Source organism: Saccoglossus kowalevskii, chromosome 3 (genome assembly GCF_978046115.1).
Source record: "Saccoglossus kowalevskii chromosome 3, keSacKowa6.1, whole genome shotgun sequence".
NCBI lineage: Eukaryota > Metazoa > Hemichordata > Enteropneusta > Harrimaniidae > Saccoglossus > Saccoglossus kowalevskii.
In genome coordinates this window covers 24431945-24453291 of record NC_140643.1, presented here as the reverse complement: position 1 = coordinate 24453291, position 21347 = coordinate 24431945, and the positions used below count along the sequence as shown (strand labels likewise).

The window sequence follows — 21347 nt, the reverse complement described above, 5'->3', positions numbered from 1 at the left end:
AAACTAACAAAGCCATACAATACATTATTTCTTTACTTCACTGTTTCTCATATCGGATGTAGAAAATAGAAATCCAGTATTGGTTTCACACAGGTTATGTTTCCGTTTATAATTTTGACCATAATTTTGACTACATAATATTGATAGTTTTTGACGAAAGTGAAAATGAAACTACCTGATTGTTGTTGTTTTTTTTCGCCTTTCCAGGAAACTTGCAGGACTTCCTAGCTGGCTTTACCACCATCCCAAACTCCTTGATTCACATTTCAGATATTCTCTCCACATTCAGAACAATAACTCCCAGATTACTTTGACGTCTCGCGAAGAAAATTTCTAGAAAAATTTCAAAACTTTCAAAAGAAAATTTCCCGGCTTTCATATCTGCTTTTCCATGGTCATCAAACATTCTGCCTTTTCATTCAACTCAACTTGTCCGACTTTTCTGATAATATTCCTGTTCTACTTCATACAACGTCCAATGAATCTTTTCTGATTTTCTGATATTGTTTGGTACTTTTCCTTTTCCAGAGAAGGGACACTCAATATAATGGCAGCTTCTAATACATGTCTTTACCGCCTTTCACAAAAAACAATATTGCCAATATTTGCAACTCACAGACAATCTTTATGAACTAGAAAAATTCGTGTACAATGTATCCATCGACTCCCTTTTTATCCAAATAAATTTTCCATTCCATTGCTGAACCGGAAACTGGACACTTTCTTGACTTCACATGTAAAAGTGAGATATCTCCAAAACAATGTTTTCGCTTTTATTCACAGGCCTGGTGCTGATTTTCCTGAAAGACTCTACAAATAAGGTTATCTACATCTCTTTTCGTCATAGAATTGTATTTTTAGTTGGTCTATCAGCAAATGATTATTAACCCAAATTGCAGGTATTCGGTACATTAACACTTATCCTGTCAGCCCCATGTACTTTTACATTGACTTGTCCAGAGTTAATGAGTATTTATTAATCATAAAAAAACAAGCATATGCCTTAACCCAATCCGTTTATAAATATTGTGTGATGTGTGTAGAATACACATGTCTATGCTATGATAGTGATTAACAGGTTAATCATATCTTATTAAAAATACACAGTAATATTTCACACAATTGCGAGATATAATCTCTTGTCCACAATCCAATCACCTAGCCACAGTTTAGATGTGTCATGTTTTAAAACAAGTGTTTCTTATTCTGACACATGAAACAGGTTTTCCGACATTTTTTGTTTATCATTTCATGTTGGTACAGTACAAGGGATGAATCAATTTCTTAGTTCTTTGCACATGTTTCAAAGTGAGCAAGGTAAACACACTCAGACGGGATATGCTGTCCGTATATCAAACATTGGGAGATCAAACACAGAAAAGACTGCCTTAAAGCTAAGGAGAATGATTCATTTGGTGTGATAATAGGTGTGACCTCCTGTATCTAACCTACATGAAAATGTTCAGAATCAGATTTGTTCTAGATTTTATTACGTCCTTTAACAGCCAAGTTTCTAAGGAATACCGAGTCACCAATAGATAGATAAATCAGTTATATCAGCCTTGGAATTATTTCTGGCTATTCGTCTCAGAGCCTATTTCTCTGTGCTCTCTGAGGCACTCAGCGATGGCCTCAGGCAGCCTTTTCTGGTGTTCTACAACCCACTCCTCCATCTAGTTTTCATTATCTTCACCATCTGGTTCTCTCCCAACAAAAAGATAATGTGGTGAATAGCCAGTAGAAGGATGTGGAGTAATATTGTAAGCATATGTAAGCTCAGGTAAGTACTCCGGCTATGTCTGTTCCTTAGCTGGCAGTGCAAAACGGTCATTGAGAATATGATTAAATCTTTCACATTGATCATTGCCCTCAGGGTGGTATGGTTTGATGTGGTATTGCTCTTTCTCACATCGTAAATTTTACAGAATTCTTAAAAACGTTGAGGCGCACCAAATCGTGTGAACCAATCACGGACAAGTTCACGGGCATCTGTTATACCCTTTTGGTCTTTTGTGGGAATAGTCTGGGTAAATTTACAGAACACATCCGTCATAACAAGAACATTTTCAATACTGGTTGAGCTGGGTTCCAGAACTGTAAAATCCATAGCTAATATCTCAAGCGGTCTGGAATCAACTAGGGAACCCATTGTTGGATACAATCGTTTCCCTGCTTTGGCCATTGTACATCTCATTTACAGCTAGAAGTGACTTCAGTTAGCATACTCGGTTAATAACATTGACTTCTAATTAGCACTGTAATTTTCTCGGCAGCTTAATGACCCATAACCCAGGACTACTACTTTGTAACCCTGTTGCTGTGATAATACTACCTCTAACTGGCATCAGTCTCCGAGATAGAGGGTGATTTAAAATCACAGGTGGCGATACAAGAGCTTGTTTTAAACAGAGAAACAAATCCTCACATGACTGATTCCATTGATTCTGTGATCTGGCGATGTAGGTTAGACTTGACATAATAGTTTTCTGACTGGATATGTTATCAGGTTTTGTAAGTAGGTTCTTCCAGAGTGCGGCTGATTTAGCGTAATTTTTGGTATAAACCTCTTGTTATATCCGGAAAAATGCTCAGTTTGAGTTCTTGGCAAATGCTGTACAGCTCCAACCTTCTCGGGTAAAGGACCGAAATAGTTATAGATAACACTTGCTTGGTTTTAATTTTAGATTGAGTTTTGTCAGGTGTGAAAGAACCATTTCTAGATGTTGAAGTGTTACTTCAAATGTCGACCCAAATACAAGAATATCACCCAAATAAACAAGTAGCATCAGGAAATTCTGATCACCAAACACCATTAATTTCATGAAAATCTCCAGAGCGCCTGACAAGCCTGCGGGCATCTATACATACTCGTAGTGGTCGCCGCCTGAGCATGAGAGAAAAGCAGTTTTTTCTATATCCTTCACCACAACTGGTAACTGATGAATGACATGAGCCGAGTCAAGGCTGCAAAAGTGCCTAGCCTCACTCAATATGTCTAATGCTTCATCAATTCTGGGCGAGTGTATGCATCTGTATGGTACACGATAGTCAACACAAACAAACTTCCATCATTTTCCCACAAGAGAGGCATAAGGACTGCATGACTGTCTTATTATACTGAGTTCCAAAGACATGCATAGGTACTTTTTCACCTCATCCCACTGATAGGGGAACCTTCGGTAAGATATCTTTACTGGCACATCATCTACTGTGGCTATTCTATGTTCAGCCAAATCACACGACCCAATATCATTGTCATGCTTTTTAAAAACATGGCTATATCTGCCTATCACATCATACAAGTATCTCAGTTCTGCATCATTGTGCTGACCAATATCTATCTTTGATACTATATCTTTAACTACAGAAGAATGCGTCTCTCTTTCAGGTACCACCTGCACATGCACAGAACTCTCGCTGATTGTATGTAATTCGACTGTAGGCTCTAGAGTGGCAGACTGAGCTATGCCAACTGGTGTATGAGGTAGTAAGTAAATATCAACATCTGATTCACAGCAGTTAGCAACTTGCATGGGAACCCTGGGAACACATATGTCACTCTAAATTCACTCATCAACATGAGCCTGAAGATTGTCATGCAAAGCATGGTACACTTGCCATTTGGCAGCAGGATGAACAGAACCTTCAATAACATTAAGTGAGGGAGCTGGTATTAAAATAGGTATTCTACAGGCAACACAAACACACCTAACCTCAGAAATAGTAGCAAATGTCTATTGGTTCATCACTACTGGTCAATACAACTCAACAGCATGCATAGTCTGGACATCACTACTACTTAAAGACTTTGAAAATTTTCTCTGTAACTATCACCATACTGATAAACAAGTTTTTTCTTAATGTTATCTAAATACATTTGATCAAAGCACACCAGTAATCCTTATTTTTCTGTCTTCAACTGGGGTATTGACCGGATCTTTATAACCAGATAGCCAAGACCTTGAACCTCATGTTAAATACTGTCACTGAAGCTCCACATAACCAATGTAGGGGATTTCTAATCCCAGTGAAGCAGAACTGTGGATCAACCAAAATACGACAACAAGGTCTCTATCACAAGCGAAATGCTCATTGAAAAATCCATCTGTAATGGTTGACACTTCCGCTCCAGTGTCAATCAAACTCACTATATCTGTATCCTCCAATTTCACAACAGTTTCTGGACAATTTCTTACAGCCTTCTGAATTATTGAACCTACCACATGGGTCTCTGCAGCAGGCCATTCTGGAGAATGTTGATGAGGAAATCCTGCCGAATTTGCTGTACACCAAACATTATAGTGTTAATGGTAAAATGCAAACTAGCAACCCAAACTGCACATTATTATTATCAAAATATACAAAATCAATACAATATCATATCAGAGGGATAAAATACTGAAATAATGCATAAACGAGTTGTGCATTGCAGTAGGAAGAAACATTTGCAAAGAGTTGTTTTATTACATAATAGTTCAGGCAATTTAAACATGCTTGTGTACTATAAATGTATATCACCCAGGAAACGGGCGATTTCTAGCCTCCCGAATTCATGTGAAAATATCAGATCTGATTACCTGTTTAGTAATAAGCAGTAGTAGTGCAACAATTGGGATGGATGGTAACGCCAACAGTCTGGTTACAGTGAATGAAATCCTTAGGTTAACAAACATGGCGAAAAACTGATGAAGTCTGCATGCGTAGGGACTCATTATTAATAATTATTAATAGAATTGCGCCGACACATATGCACAGTGAAAGTTCTTAAATTTTGGACGTTCTTTGTATATTTTGAATGTATATTTCAAAGTATAAGTTTCTGAAATACTGATACAAAAGGTAACTCGTAACATTGCAGAAACTACTAGTAATACTATCATATCTTTATTTGCAAACAAAATACAATAACCTAGCAATATCATGAGCACCTGTGTTTTTATGTGTATCTTGGCGACTGTACAACACGTGGAAGTTCAACTTGCAAACACCAGATGTGTCATGTTCTTTATAAGATTGTCATTATTTTACTTGACGTTGTACATAACTGTCGCTGTTTCTCTTCTAGTTCCCTCCTATTGGTTATTCCACAAACACCAGGAATGGCCATGTATCTTTTTAATTAAACCAAACATGACAAAATATTTACTAAAAATAGAGAACAGTTGATATCACAGAATGAGAATATAACAGATTGAACCACGATGCCTACATACCACGTATCAGATCAAATTAAATGATAGTTTTCAAATACTCGTCGTTTTTGACCAAAATAACAAAATAAAATACTGACACAAAATATGATAGAGATCCACCCAAGGTACTTGCATACATCAAAACATTCAGGCTACTGGTTTTCAAGGAAATGAAAAAATTACGCAATTGTTGAAGGTCGGAAGAACGACAGTTAATCAGTATATATGAGCAGTCCCGTTGCTGTCATCCTCGATTAATTAATTAGTATTCCAGTTGCATATACACAACTTGTTATAATTGTTATTTTTGTCAATTAAATAATTTAAATAATTATGTATTTTCAGTAACAATACAGCAGTGTATTCAACATTTTCCCCCGTGACTACATAAATAAGTGTTTGAGTACAGTATCATATACATCAACATTATTGTTTGTGATTTTATCTCAACTCATTTTGATTTGACACTATAATACTTATTCTATACCATGTAAATGATCCCTACTGGATGTTATCTTCTACATTTCACATGTCACGTTCGAAGTTAACATGTTCCCAAATATTCCGACTTTTACAATGACACGTACACAATGATATCCACACTTTATTTAATACACCTTTTACGTTTGATGTTCCACAATATTAGTTAACACGATATTCCCAAATATTCAGTCTTTTACAATGACGTGTACGCAATATTACCTACATTTTATTTAATGCATTGTGCAAATGTTCTCGGCACGCATTTTCCAGTAAAGCACCAGAAAGTTTATTAGAGAGGAATTTGTTATTTGCCGTTGTACGTGTACGTGTTAGCTTTGCTTCTAAAAATGCGGACTACTAGTACCTACTTCGTTGAAGAATTATACTATTATAGTGTAAGAAATTGGCAATGATAAATGACGAAGTAGACTAGCTTGGATGCAGTAATTTTTAAATTAGTCTGTCACTCCTAGTTTTTATTTACTCATTTGTCTGAATCATAATCCTCATGAACAATAAGGTCCTCAATCCTAGTTACGTTATTTGAAACAAACACTAACCGTATTGTACAATGCACGGTATATTTTGAATAACCTCATATTATTAAATACACCACCAGGTATGACAAAACACATAGCATTTAATAAAATAAACACAAATATCTTTTCAGATGAAGAAATTAATAATTTATTGCATTGATTATTTGCGAAATTTTACATTAACTTTCTAGTCAATAGTTTCACATCAGAAAAAGTATTTCCAATAGACAATCACTGCTAGATCCCACATTATGCTTAAAAGGTCATCACGTGCGACAAACGCTAAAATATTTGTTAGGTATTTTGACACTTAATGATGTACTATAAATATTTTATGATCATTTTATGATCTCAATGCCATATTCCTCTCTAAAAGATCGGCATATCAACCTTGAACCACAAAAAAATGAAAGTTCAAATCATTCAATTTTTGCAGGAGGAGTTTGATCCACACCTTTCATGCACTGTGCAGGATCTTGCATTAACGGAAAATCAACTATTGTGAAACAAATTAAGGCATATGTATTTCATAAAGTATAAAACAAATATTTTAAAATTCATGGTAATTAATCAATAGACATTTTGGCCATTGGTCTTCATCAGCAGTGTGAATATTCATTCATATACCACAGATGAAGAGTCATTACCAGACACGTCTGGATATATGGAGTAATAACCAAGACAACTACATTCTATGTATTATTTACCAGTCCCAGTACTTCTATATACCCGTTTTTTTAGTGTACTAATAATGCTGCCACAGCAATACAAAGGTGTGATAATATGGTATAAACAAAAATCACTAGTTTATATATATATATATAATATATGTATATATATCATATATTATAGTCTAGATGTGCGAGTTGATTATTCCAAAACAAAAGTGCTCAATACAATGTATATGTAGAGCGCATAAATACGGTAATAGAGGATTAATACATATACATATATAATATACATGGTAATAGAGGAATGAATACACAACTACATGAATATTGAAACTCAACAGCACTGTTTCATAAGGTACAAGTACCTCACTCATCAGGAGCTTTATCTTTAATAATTCACTGCAGTTTATAATGTATGCTTGTGCTGTTAAGTTTCAATATTCATGTAGTTGTGTATTAATTCCTCTATTACCGTATATATCATATATTATATATATAGATCTCAACAGTTCATTAAAAACTGACCATATGAATCATTGTAAATCATTGTCCAAGGCAGATAAATACTGAGAAAAAAAGATCAAAATAGACATTCGATTGATATGTAAATATAAAACATTATTATACGATCACCATACTGCTTTTTTGCATACCCTTACAATATTCTTGTAATAACTTTATACAATGTATTACTTAGTTGATAAAATAAATTATCAGCCCTCTCCCTTATATACAAATTATTTAATGATTAACTGATACAATATGGTACAAGTATTTGACACAAATTTCTGAAGTTGTTGATAACCAGGTTAGTGTTTATCTTGTTCCAATTTTCAATGTGCTGACGCAATAAAGGTGGAATATTGGTTTGGTTATGTAGATCTGTCCTGCCCACAATTTAATCTATGACTGTCTGTAATTGTTCTATTAAAATATTCCATTTCAATGACCAAATGCAGCTCAGAGTGACACAAAAAGTGGAATGTTGGTGTGATTTTAATAAACTTAGTGATACAATATGATTTATTCTATTCCACGTGACCGTTTCATAATTATAACGTTCTCAAATATGAGAGGACACTTCACATTAAGCACATACTAGCTAATTATAAAAATACAATTATTACAATTTAATATTCTGAATTCTGAAGATACACATCCAACCGATTCAACTAAAAGGCCACCAACAACATCTAACAACAACAACAAGTATCTAATTGTAAAGCATTGGAGATCTCGCATATGAATGTTTAGTAAAAAAAATCGGATATTTATAGAAATAGAAATGAATACAAAACTTAGAACTTTTTAAATAATGTGTACTTAATAATATATACTTCAGGAAATTAAATCAAGGGTGCTGTGTTTTATCGAGAAAAAAAAGTGTTAGTTTGTGAAAATAATATATTCATGACAATTAAATCTTGGTGGAATAAGAAGAAATATCGTTAAATTCGGAATCTTTTCCTGTGTTTGTGCCATTGCTTTTGAATTGTTCCATTGGGTGATAAGATGCTGGTTTTTCATTAATGGGAGCATATCTACCTGTACGATACTGGGGTAAAGCAGGACCCCAGTCTGGTGTGGGTACAAGCAGCGACCTGACACGCTGAAAAAGTAGAAAAATGTTAAATAATTATAACACTGCTCATACAGTCAGCACGACTTAATTGCAAGGATATAATGAAAAAACTTTGCAGTCTGTGTTACCAGCAGCGTGTTTACTTGTGATAGGTTACTGAAATGTAAACAGTAGTTTCACAAGGATCTAACTATATTAAATTCTATAATCTGAATTATCATTTTTTAATTAGAAGCTGTTAGTATTTTTTTTTTTTTATCTTTCGTGTCTTTTTCCAAAAAAATAAAGAAAAAATTCAGACAGTATATTTAGGAAAATTGTTTTTGTTCCAGATGATTAATTTACCTGCCTATGAATGAAATTTTTAGACTGCGAGCATTTTCTCATTCTAATTTGTCTGACACATCAGTAATAAAAATTACAATTTGTTGTAGCCAAATCCCATCTGACACTAATTAACTATTGACATCTGAGGAAGAGGAAGTGAATGCACAGGCATATACAACACCATGCACATCACAGTATAACTGTAAGACAATATCAAACCTACCTCTATAAATCCATCTCCCACACCATTGACACAATATTCCTGGACCATCACTAGTGGTATCATGACCATTGATGCAGCTGCACACAGCCATCCAATCACTTCACCCGTCGGTGGGTATTGGTAGTCATTATAGTAAACTGGTACGTAGTCAACGTAAGTCATTATGATGATAAACTGCAATTAAAAAGTGACTGTCAAGGACATGATAATCTAACACGAATTTGTATCATCTTTGTATTTACCAACTTTAAACAAAATCTCTGACATGTCCAAAAAATGTCTCCCATAAAAAAAAAAATAACATGGCCACCAGTTGTCTATTTTGAATAAAATTTTGAAAAAAACAAGCCATGCATGGCACAGTTCCCATTAGTTATCAAATTTAAGATGTATAGTTTGAACATAAACATGTCAGAGATGTGGATCCAGAAGCTGATGCTTGAATATGACGATTTTTTAACTTTAAGGTAGCGAGACTATTATTTGTGTTGAAAATTACGATTTTCACATTTATTTATTAATTGATGAAATGCACTATACACTTTCATGTGATAAAGTCAACATAACATAGAATGTCATGTAAGTTGGTTAAAATGTAGATTTTCTGAAGGGAAGCAAGGCAGCCTCAGTAGTGTTTTCCAAAATCAATAACACAGGTTTAATCTGTGTGCCTATAAGTTTCAAAGATAAACTCAAGACAAAGCAATGTTAGGATGTGTTATCAGTAGCTATCTGACACACAATGAGAGTTTCCAAACATTTGAGTGGTTTGTCTCCGCCCCTGTTTGTTTCACAGATTAGTCATTTGCATATGAATGTGTCAGACACAAGGTCACACAGCCACTGAAAAAAATCATTGATTTTGGTGTTTTCATATGCCGAATTTATCCAATTATAGCTATCCCATTCCTTTATTTTTTTGGTTTCCAATAGCCTTACACATTTGGATGTCCCTACACATGTTAAAGCAGACCTTGATGGGAAAACAAATTGATTGTGCCGATAAACAAGCTTGAAAATCTTTGCTGTTACTTCAAGAACGTTTTCTAGGAGTTTATGTTTTTCAAAATACAAGGTCTTTAACAAAAAATAACGTATACTTATTGTCGTCGGATTAACACCAAATTTTCACAGCTTTGAGGTGACAGTGAGAGGAACTTGAATGTGTCCAGACAAACTATTTCATCAATTATTTACCAACGAGTTGTGGTTTGAGTTGGGGGCAATGCGACTAAAACAGTAATTGAAATTCAGCACACTATTTTTTAAAACGCGTTGCTTGCATGAAACTGACCAGACACATTCAATTTACCAGACTATTGAACAACTAGGAAAAGTGAAAAAAATACTTCTTATCGCCAGCATAAATGCGTAATTTTTTTTTTACAGAAAAAGTAATTTTTCACCTTTGATTAAGTAATGGGTCATAGAATGCAGATACGGGCATGGCAAACACACTTTTGTAAAGCTTGAAGTCTGGCGATTCTAAAAATATATACTTTCCTGGGTCTATTTGTAGTCATTTGGTCACAATTAGAAGATGAAAACAAGTAAGCAAATAATAGTCTCGCTACCTTAAAATGATTGACATTCAGTCATATCATCAAACGAGTATATGTCCATATTGAGAGATATTGCCCTTGAACAGCATTAATTAAAACAAAGAGGCTAGCGATCAGCCATTTTGAATCAGATCATCAAACTAATCTATGACATGATGTATAATGAATATATACAATTTGAACACAATCTGTCAAACCATGTCAGAGATATGGCTCTGGAACCACATCCATTAAAACAAAATGGCCACCACAGTCAGCCATTTTGAATCTGATCTGATGAACAGGGACCCATAATGTCAAATGTATGTACCAAGTTTGAACAAAATACGTCCATAAATGACTGATATTCAGTTCCGGAATGCCAGAAATGCTCGATTTTTGATGATTTTTAGCACACAAAATGGCCATCATTTGGCCATCTTGAATGAGATTGTGAAACAAATTGATGTGAATATGTTGATATTATGTATGATATATGTATTAAGCTTGAATGTAATAGGTCCAAGCATGTGTAAGAGATAAGTCTGGGCACACACTATTTTCCCTATTCCCTAGTCTATTTTCAGACTATGTCCGAACAGGGACTAAAAATTATGTGCACCCATAACCAATCATGAGCAACGTCTGTACTAAATCTGATCACATGTTCAAATATTTTTTTGGAAAAGAAATGGCCAATCAGTAATTATTATATTATGGTTAATGATTCATAAATAAAACAAAGTCAATGTGCATAATGCTTGTTTTTGTGTCAACTTTGAATCAAACAAATCCAGGCAAGTCTGAGAAATAAATCAAATGTTTGGAACCCATAGCATAAGGCCCTGTGTTTTCAGATTACATTGTATGGGAAAACTAAAAACAAGCATTCTGGAAATAAATATGATTGCTACAATTTTATGTGCAAATATTATGAAAAAATAGCTAATACTCACTACGATAGACAATGGAGTAATTCCCTTCCAACATATCATCCACCAAGGATTTGGCCGTGATCCCAACATCATAGCAATGTCATCATAGAACTGATCAGCTCCTGTTAAAATTTAAGAAATGGTTATTTCATTTAAGAAAAGAGATGGTTGCTTAACACACTCTTAATGCAGCAATTTTCTGAAAGTTTTTGCCTGTGACTTGCTATTTGAAAATTCTAAAATCTCTGGATAATCGTACAAGCTTTCGAATCCTGGACTTCATGTTGTATGTTTTTTGACCAATTTTAAATTCAAAGTTTCCAATAACGCAAGGCTTACAGTGAGTGTCACATTTCTGAAAAATAGACTTATTCATTGAATCATAGAATATTTAAATTAGGTAATGACTCACCACCTAGCCTTTGTAAAAACTTCAGTTAGCAAACAAAATATAGCGGACTTACTTAACAAATAACTGGACTGTTAACTATTTGGTTTTGCCACAAAAAAAAATTAGGCTATAAAATATTCCACTGAACTAAAGTAATGTACCTAATATAATTATAATAGGTGATTTTCCATTCAACTGCGAGATCTCGCAAGATGCACAAGAAACGTGTGTCTAACATCTGCCGCAAAAATCGAACGATTTGATTTTGAACTCAAATTTTTTCATTTCGTAACTCACATCGACCGACCGATCTTCGACAGAGAAATATTGCTTTCGAATACCCTCACTTAATTGAAATTGTCTATCATCAAATGTGTACAGCACATTATTAAGCACGGAAATGGCCTCAAAATAGTTTCGCGTTTGTCAAATCCCACGTGATATTTGACGCCACTACGACGCTATGACCTTTGTTTGTCTTGTTTTTATGTTCGATTTTATGCCTAACGCGTGATTCTCGCAGTGAATGAAAAATGGTTGATTATTTATCTCCATATTGACCCAATTACGAAACGGTAACAGAATGTACTTTTTTTAAATGTTCTGGTCACGTGGCAAGACTGTCACCATTATCCTATCATAACCAAATTACGATAATTTGATGCACATCTGTTGGCGAATGAATCACATCATTACGCACTCAGCCAGGGTACGATTTGACCACTTTTTTTGTTGCCCAACCCCCAGTTAGATTTGAACAGGTCTGACACAATAACTATGCCACTAAACTAACACTATTTGTGATTGTCCAACAGAATGTATTTTAAACTATTACCGGTAGACCAAACATCAGATCTTGCACACGACTGTGTCGTAATATCTTTCTTTCCCAAAAGTCGATCATCTAGAAATCAAAACATTTTAGAATCTGCATAATGTGATGAAACCTTACCATATATCCATCCAATCACCAGGCATTCAACGAGAGCAACAATGAATAAAGAGATGACTCCAGTGTACCAGTCCAGCACAGTGAATATGTATATACCACCCTGCAACACAAAATTAGCAAAAAATTTAATCAAATCATTCATACAAATTAAATTAACAATCGCAGTTACATTCTAAAAAATTACCGTGATACTTCCAAGATGGCAGTGATAGTGAGTAAACTCGTAAAGAGAAACAAAAATGTCATCACCTTGCCCAGTCTTTAGCGTAACACACGAAGAGAAATGACAAGAAAATAAATAATATTTACTTGATTCAACCTTAATCACTGTATTCGTGTATACATTGCAGTATCTGCTGAATAAAATTTGTGAACCAATCTGTATAAACGTACCTCACAAACTAGTGGTAACCCAAGAAGGAAACTGACAATGCTGAGGCCCAGCATGAAAAATGTCTTTCGTTTGCGGAGTACATTTGGAAACATGTCCGTGATCGCACTGCATACGCCTTCAACCATGCCAAACTAAATAGAAACAGAACAGCAATCAAGTCTAGACTATAAGAACACTGGTGCAAGTAAATGTTAAGATATAACTCGTCGAATTAAACAGATTACCATTATCTGGAGACGCGTGCCCTGCTCTGTAAAATGAATATTCATGTATAATAAGCATAATCATACAACTCAACTGAAGTTAGTTTGCTCCGACGAGAATTACCACCTTGAATGCAAAAGATAAACTTCCTCAACCTCACCAAACTACATAGTACTTGGGGAGTACAGTTACCTGACTATCAAGTCCTAACGTAAACAACATAAAGAAGAAAAGAATTGACCAGAACGGAGCTAGCGGTATACGAGCCAAGGCCTCTGGGTATGCTACAAACGCCAAACCAGGTCCTGCGGAGAGAAATATTGAAATGAACAAAAGAGTGGGCATAAAATCACCAATGATGTCAGTAAGTGGTGTAAACACAAGAGAAAGGTAGCTGCTGTTTCCTCTCAGTAACTGTAGTAACGCCTGTAAAGAGTAAGAGTAGGTAAAATTTAACTGCAAATGAGAAGATAATACAAGTTAGTAGAAATTGATCATGCTTCCATAGTTCTAACAATCTTAAAAGATCCAGTGCTAATTTCAAGTACACTTTTGCACTGAATGTAAACCTAATTTTTACTTGTAAAATAATATTTATTTGCGAAGTTAAGAATGCCGAAAAACGTTTAATGATTTAAAATATTTAAATTCATTAAATGTACACAGAAAATATGATTGTAACCTCCACTTTTATGTATATTTGGGTTGATTTTTTGTTTGTTTAATCAGTTGTTAAACTAAATAGAAATGATCGGTAAGGTGAAGTATGAAAAGTTGGTATGTGTGCGTCTAAATGATTATTTTTTTGTTTAACATGATGCAAACAATCATGTGTAAATGCAAATGAGGTCTGATCATTTCTCTGTATAGTTTCAAAATGTGTGCAATATTATTATTAACAAATAATTTCTTGCCTGATGTAACAACTTTATCAATTGGTACACCCAGTTCATGAGACATGAAACCGACGATTGAAAATATAGCCAATCCAGCGTAGATACTAGTTCCGGAATTTACAAGAGGTACAATCAGGGCGTCCCTGGAAGAGTAAAAAAAAAAAAATATTAATATAACAATAAAATACAGGTATAAAAACAGTTATATTCCAGTCTGAAAATATGAACTTTGTGTATGCGTTATACAGTTTATTTGTATACAACACATTGTCCTATTAAAGCATTCATAGACGAAATGAAACACCAAACTAAGCAGGTGATGCGTTAAAGCGGGAGGGTCGTCACATGCGCACGCGCGGGAATTGAGTCCCAAGTGACGTTAACAACACATGCTAAAAATGCAAAGACTCATGGGTAGACGCTTGTTTGTAAACAATGACACGCTATGGCCATCTGACGCATGCGCAGGTGATGACTCCCCCTGCTTTAAGGATGTAGTAAAGGTTTGTAAGACATCTTTTATGTTTTAATACCTCAAAGTGGGATAGGTTATTTTTTTTGTCAAAATTCATCCCTTAAAACATCTAAAATCAATTTTTTTTTTTATTAAGTTAGTCTGGAAATGGTTGTGTCACAGGAAACTGTACCCTCAAGAACTTGTGATAACAAAGATAACAGAAGGTTAGTGGAAAAAACAACATTGAATATAATTTGCACAAGAACCAACAAAAACCATACACAGGTACATGTACCGTAGCCGAAGCATATATCATAAGAGTGAGCTCAACAATTTATATATTGAGGATGGAGAAAGAAAAAAATGACTTTGGCATGAAAGCAAATGTCATTCTTTAATGCAGAGCCAGACAGTGAACTTTACTACAGCATTAATGTGACCGACCATTGACAGTGAGGACAGCATCACGCCAGAAAACTTGCATATCAGCTGAGCCCCTTTCTCAATCAAATTAGATGTTATCACATTATTTAATTACGCTAAATTAAATATTTATTCACAATTATGTATGAACCTTCTATTTGCTAGCTTTTATTTATTGTATTGTTTTTATTTATCAAATAAAATGAAATGCACTATTTACAACAGTCACGCACCAAACCAAGTAAACAGACAGAAAAAATTTCAAATGAGTCACGAAGAAAAAAAAAAAAAAACTAATGTAGATGTAGTCTGAAGCCCTGATATAGTTGCTTGGTTGCTAACTAAACAGCGCCCTCACACGAAGTGACTCTGTGAAGCACCAATATAGTTTCCTTGGTTGTTAACTAAACAGCATCCTCATATGCAGCGACTCGGCATACTTACATCAAACAGTTATGGTGGAATCGATTGTAACTCGCCATAGTGAGTAAGCCCCCCCAAGCTGGTCCTAATGAGTAGAAGATCTGGGAAAACGCATCACCCCATACCTGTAACAAACAAACAAAAAATACAACATAAATGATTGTTAGAGAAAGCTTAAAATTGCAATTTGCTATTTCACAACTATTTATTTATTTGTTGGGCAAGTTTATTAAAGAACAAAAAGCTCTCAGCTAACCCTTAAGAGGGATAAGATAAGAGAAAGGAAACCCATATACAGTGGTATCCTACTACTGTGATGGTAATGTGCAGAACACTCAACCAATGATTGTATCATCCCCACTCGACAAGATGCCATTCATCTAAACCAAGTACCACAGGTTCCTGGCTAGGCAGAAAGACACAGTGAGTTTACACTGCTGAGTGACCAGTCAACTGAGGCGATGGGTAAGCACACAGAAGTCACATCTATCCAGAAAGTCAGTTTTCAAAAACAAAGTTTCGTAGGATGACAAAAAAGCAGTAACAAGTTAAAAATCACCCACAATTTGAATTCACAAGTAAAAACAAAAGCCAGTAATAATTGACCTTTTACTAGACCATTCTAAAAGGAGATGGCGTTTTTTTCAGTGCTGTGACATCATGGCATATGAGCTGGGTTTTTACAGGGTTATATATAAGCAATGTACACTCTAAGCTTCATTCGCCAACGACTTGCACAGATACCGTATTAAAATGAATTTAAATTGACTTAATTGGAGCAAAATAATTATCAACATTTTTTTGTTTAAAAATTGTCACATAATTATTGATTTTGACACATGTCATACACTTTTTTTTTTAAATGCAAATTTACAAACCTAAATTTACTTGTCATATAATTAGTGTTAAATCTGCATTGCGAATGTATTTTATTCTGTATTTAAGTTTATTCCAAGCAGTGATCCAGATTTATGGAGGTATTTGCGGTTATATAGTCATGTGGTCAATAGTTGCTGGCATTGTACGGCACTAGGCAGAGAATATTTGGTTCAACTGGTTAAAAATATAATGTGCAACCGAATTCCAGGATGTATATTCATCATACGCATACAGAGATTGAAGGAAATCATCCAAGCCATCTCAGAGGAATGGACATTACCATAAAATCTGTATTAGACGCTGCATCCCTAATAGAAGTCGCACCCATTATTTTTAAACAATTGAGAAGCAAAAATTCATCATTTCTCATATGTGTAGATTCTCTAATAGAAGCCGCATCCCCTCTGTTGCATTGTAACATTTTAATAGCAGCCGCTGCTTTTATTACAGATTTTACAGTACTGGAGACGTTAGAAAGTATGAAAATTTTATTTTATTCAAATGTGATCAGTAATTGAGATATCAGTGTTAATTAATTATGTTAATTAGGTGATTAATAAGCATAAATATTTCCGAAAACTAATTGGGTCTCTGCATAGTTCTCTTTAAAAGTTTCATTAAAATCCAATTCGTGGTTCTTTATACATCAGTGGAACATTATGCAAATTAGGTAAGTAATATCCAATTAAAACTAATCAGGTCTCTGCATAGTCCTAGCAGATCTATGTAGCAAGTCTCATTGAAATATGATGATTAGTACTTGAGATATCAGGCAAAAAGCTGAAAATTAACTAATTATGCTAATAAGGTAATTAATATGCACAAATATTTACCCAAAAACTAATCAGGGTATGCACAGTTCTTAAGTTACTATGTACCAAGTGTCATTGAAATGTGATGATTACTACTTGAAATATCAAAAGCTGAAAATTAATTAATTATGCAAATTAGGTAATTAAGGTAGAGATGTACTTTATTTGGCTTGCTTTTTAATTGAGTAATTAGACAATGAAGATGGTATTATATATCCAACATGTTATATATTTTCTGAAAGCTTATTATACAAACTTTGTAAAACTTGTCTTTATTTTAAATATCCAGAATGCGTTTTTGATTTTGGATCAAAAATATGCTTTTTTGGACAAAAGTGGTTTAAAAAAAATTAGCTTAAAAACTTCAAGTCCGTTTGTGGGTAAAATTACATCACTGGATACCTTGGTATACTACTAATTCAAATGCGTCTACTCATCTCTCTAACGACTTTCAAAGTCGCACAGCATGACCTCAAAGTTCATCCTTTTCTATTTTTGCATAATTTATATATCCATGTTAATTGCGGACTTGTTATTTTTGTTCCACTCGCCGTAATAAACTGTCCGGACGCATTTTGAAGGGGGAACACCTTGTCAATAATGTGTTAAAATTTCGAGGCAAATGGCCAAAGCGTCTATCAGCTATTTTAATTTAAAACCCAAGAATTCACCAAAAATAGAAGACGAGAAAAAGGCTAATTTGCATATTTGCGCGTTAAACCGGGAATTACTGCTTCGTCATACTTTCTAGACTATTGAAATTGAAAGTTGACGTATAGACATAGACATTTTATGTAAAATCGTTGGACCAGAACAACTGCTCTTGAATATATAAATCAGAAACACGTCATTCATACCAGTGTTTTGATGGGGGTCGGTAAAAACACATGGCAGTGCCCAGTAAATATGACGTCATCTCATGAATTATTAAACAGGGGGCGGTCCTAGGAAGGTGACCTTTTATCACGATCAAAACATCATGGCTTCTCTTCGATGTATTTTCAATAAAAAATCTACGAGTATTTCAGAGCCTATGGTTTACCGTGAAGAATACAAAGTGGGATATTAAATTATTTATCCTTGATGATTTTTATGTAGTATTGAGAACCAACTCCAGGAAGCGAATGCACAATAATGAATAATCGCGTAATCCTAGAATCGAAACGCGAGGCACAGAAGTGTTGTTCATCGTTTCCAATTCCATTTTCCCACTGCAATATATTTGTTAAAAGAAATATTTGAATTATGTTCGTTTTTTAAGGAGGCATTTTTTTATTTTTCCGATTTTGGCAACGCCTTATTCAGGGATTTTCTAAGACAGTCGCAGACAATCAGTGCACGGATGTATGTACAAAACATGCTGATGTACTACCGGCGACGGTCGCTGCAAGGAGAGAGCTCCAGCTCCTAACGTAAAAGTTTTAAAATTTCGACCGGTTTTAAATAATTTGTGTTGGAAATCTGACATGTTTTAAGAGTGCAAAATTAAGGTGCATTTTCGAGCGGTCGAATTTTTCTGAATAGAAATCGGCAAATGAAAAAAATAGGAGTGCTAAACAGTGTGCTTCGTTAGTTTTAAAAAAATGGAATGTCCGTCAAATTGACGTAAACTTCCCCAGCAAAGGTCGTGGTCGAGTTGCAGGCTAAAAAACTCAAAAATCAAAACAAAATCATCAATCAGTAAGTATTATGACAAGGAAAACAAGTCATTGTCAATGACACGTCCCTGTTCCGTTCATAGTTGAGTGACATATACATTCAAAGCAGATCATGACCGAAATGCACCTGCATATGTACAACACATTGTGCTAAATCTGAACAAAATCCATCCATGCATGACTGAGATCCGGTTCTGGAATTGTGAAAATACGTGATTTTGAAGCATTTTCGGCCTTAAAATGGCCATCATTCCGCTATTGTTAAGTAGATCATGAAACAAATGCACATATCTATTTGTGACATGATGTACCATGTGTGTGTGAAGTTTGAACTTGATCAATCCAGACATGTCTTGGATATGGATCCAGAACTGAATTCTTTAACAAAATGGCCGCCAGTCGGCCATTTCGAACTTGATCCGGGAAAAAAAAAAGACGTGCATCAAGGTCCTATTATGTTTAATGTATGTACCAAATTTGAATGAAATCCGTCCATGCATAACTGAGATCCGGGTCCGGAATGGTGAAAATGTGCGATTTTGATGCATTTTCGGCCTTAAAATGGCCGCTATTCGGCTATCGTTAATCGGATCATGAAAAAAATGCATGTGCATATGTCCCATATAATGTGTGATGTATGAGTGAAGTTTGAACTTAATCGGCCCATGCATGTTCGAGATACAGGTGATCACGGACGCACGGACGGACAGACGCACACAGGGCAAAACACAAGTCCCCGTTTTCGGACTGCGTCCGAACGGGGACTAAACAAAACATCAGACGCGGAGAAGCGGTCAGCGCATCAAAAGAGTTGTTACTGTAATGTATCAAGTTACCTCTCTCTGTGATTTATTTTTCATTGAAATTATTTGGTTGTTTTCAATTAATTTTAGCGTACCTCTGCAATTTATTTTAGCATTGTCAGTTGTCAATCTGATTAAAATCTGATGTAGTGTACGGGCTTTAATTATTTTGGCTATAAACTTATTTTAATTTTATTTTTTATTACTTTTGTTATTAATGCCCTTTTATTTTATTATTTTACTTTGATTTTGATTTTGTGATTTTTTTTAATTCCGCCCTACCTACATCTGAACCGATGCCTATGTAACGAGATTTCAACGAGACCCACTATCGACGATTTTAGTCAACGAATCACAGACCTCCTTCTATAGCGCACATGATGGCGTCACCGGGCAGAGTCTGATGGCAAACACACTCAAATAAAATGGCGGATTATACCGACCGAGAAAAACACGGCTTTTCGGTAAGTTTATCATTGTCAAATGCAACGAAAGTCATTTTTATGTTAATATTGTGGCTCGAATGGTTCGACTTTAGATCGTTATTTTGCATAGTTATTCTGGGAGTGACGATTTTGTTTCCACCACCGGTTCGACCGAACACCAGTGTCTTTTTCCAGTCGCCTGCCCTGGAGACGGGTGATGTTTTGTTGACGATCGGGCCAAAATCGTCTACGATATTGAAGCCGTAAATATTCATCAAATTGTATCAACATTTTGTACATTATACAATAACACTTTATTAAAGTAAATGAGCTGATTTGGACTGGAATAAAATATTTTTTATTTGGAACACATCGCAATTGATCAGGAAATATTGTTTTGCTCCAATTTTCTGCGTCGATGCCGTGGGCCGGTGACCGCTATACAATTTAAAATCAGTTTGCATTGTTTACTATAGCTGTTTACAGTGTTCTAATCATTACGATTTACTTATTTTTTTGCTTCCATTCTAGATAATTATGCTCAGTGATGTAAAATTGAAGCGATGACTGAATGAACAAACCTTGGCTGGCGAAGATGTATCTGGAAGTGTACACATTTGTTGGAAGTGAAAAAAATATTCAATGAAATGACAAAAATTGTAAAATGCTGTGGAATTTCTTTTGCAAATAAAAATATACTAGCAATTTTCTATTAATGGTTTATTCAAGTGGGCAAAATATAAATGTACAGAAGAATTGCCCGTATACACTGAAAAGTAAGCAACCGACAGCCTGTATAAAAGGGGGACTGTGATTGGCTGTTACTTACGCGAGATTTGAACGGGACTTACATAGGCGTCGGATCAGATGTAGGTAGGGCGGAATTAAAAAAAATCAAAATCAAAGTAAAATAATAAAATAAAAGGGCATTAATAACAAAAGTAAAAAAAAAAAAAATTAAAAAAAGTTTATAGCCAAAATAATTAAAGCCCGTACACTACATCAGATTTTAATCAGATTGTGTCAGTTGTTTGCTTCATTGAATTAAACTGAGTTCGTCCGGTTGCAAACAAAGCTGTCTCGCACCACCTAGCAAAAATTGCGAATGATCGTAGTAGAGGTATCCATTGGACAAAA

The 21347-nt window shown here is 34.8% G+C and overlaps 1 protein-coding gene and 1 long non-coding RNA gene across 2 annotated transcripts in view; one reads left to right on the top strand and one right to left on the bottom strand.

Moving 5' to 3' along the window:
• Positions 1–6338: 6338 nt before the first annotated feature.
• The window catches only part of LOC100367341 (sodium- and chloride-dependent glycine transporter 1-like), a 47581-nt gene continuing 32572 nt past the window's right edge, over positions 6339–21347 (bottom strand). Inside the window, exons 7-14 of the mRNA XM_002730398.4 lie at positions 15655–15758; positions 14349–14473; positions 13627–13739; positions 13230–13361; positions 12837–12936; positions 11515–11615; positions 9018–9191; positions 6339–8494 (exon numbers count right to left, since the gene is read on the bottom strand). Of these exons, the coding sequence (XP_002730444.2) occupies positions 8303–8494; positions 9018–9191; positions 11515–11615; positions 12837–12936; positions 13230–13361; positions 13627–13739; positions 14349–14473; positions 15655–15758 (1041 nt within the window). The 3' untranslated portion in view covers positions 6339–8302. The remainder of the gene's footprint in view (positions 8495–9017; positions 9192–11514; positions 11616–12836; positions 12937–13229; positions 13362–13626; positions 13740–14348; positions 14474–15654; positions 15759–21347) is intronic.
• Positions 19854–20915, top strand: LOC146747584 (uncharacterized). Its single transcript, XR_014928969.1, has 2 exons — positions 19854–20249; positions 20742–20915. It is a non-coding gene; the product is annotated as an uncharacterized LOC146747584 (long non-coding RNA).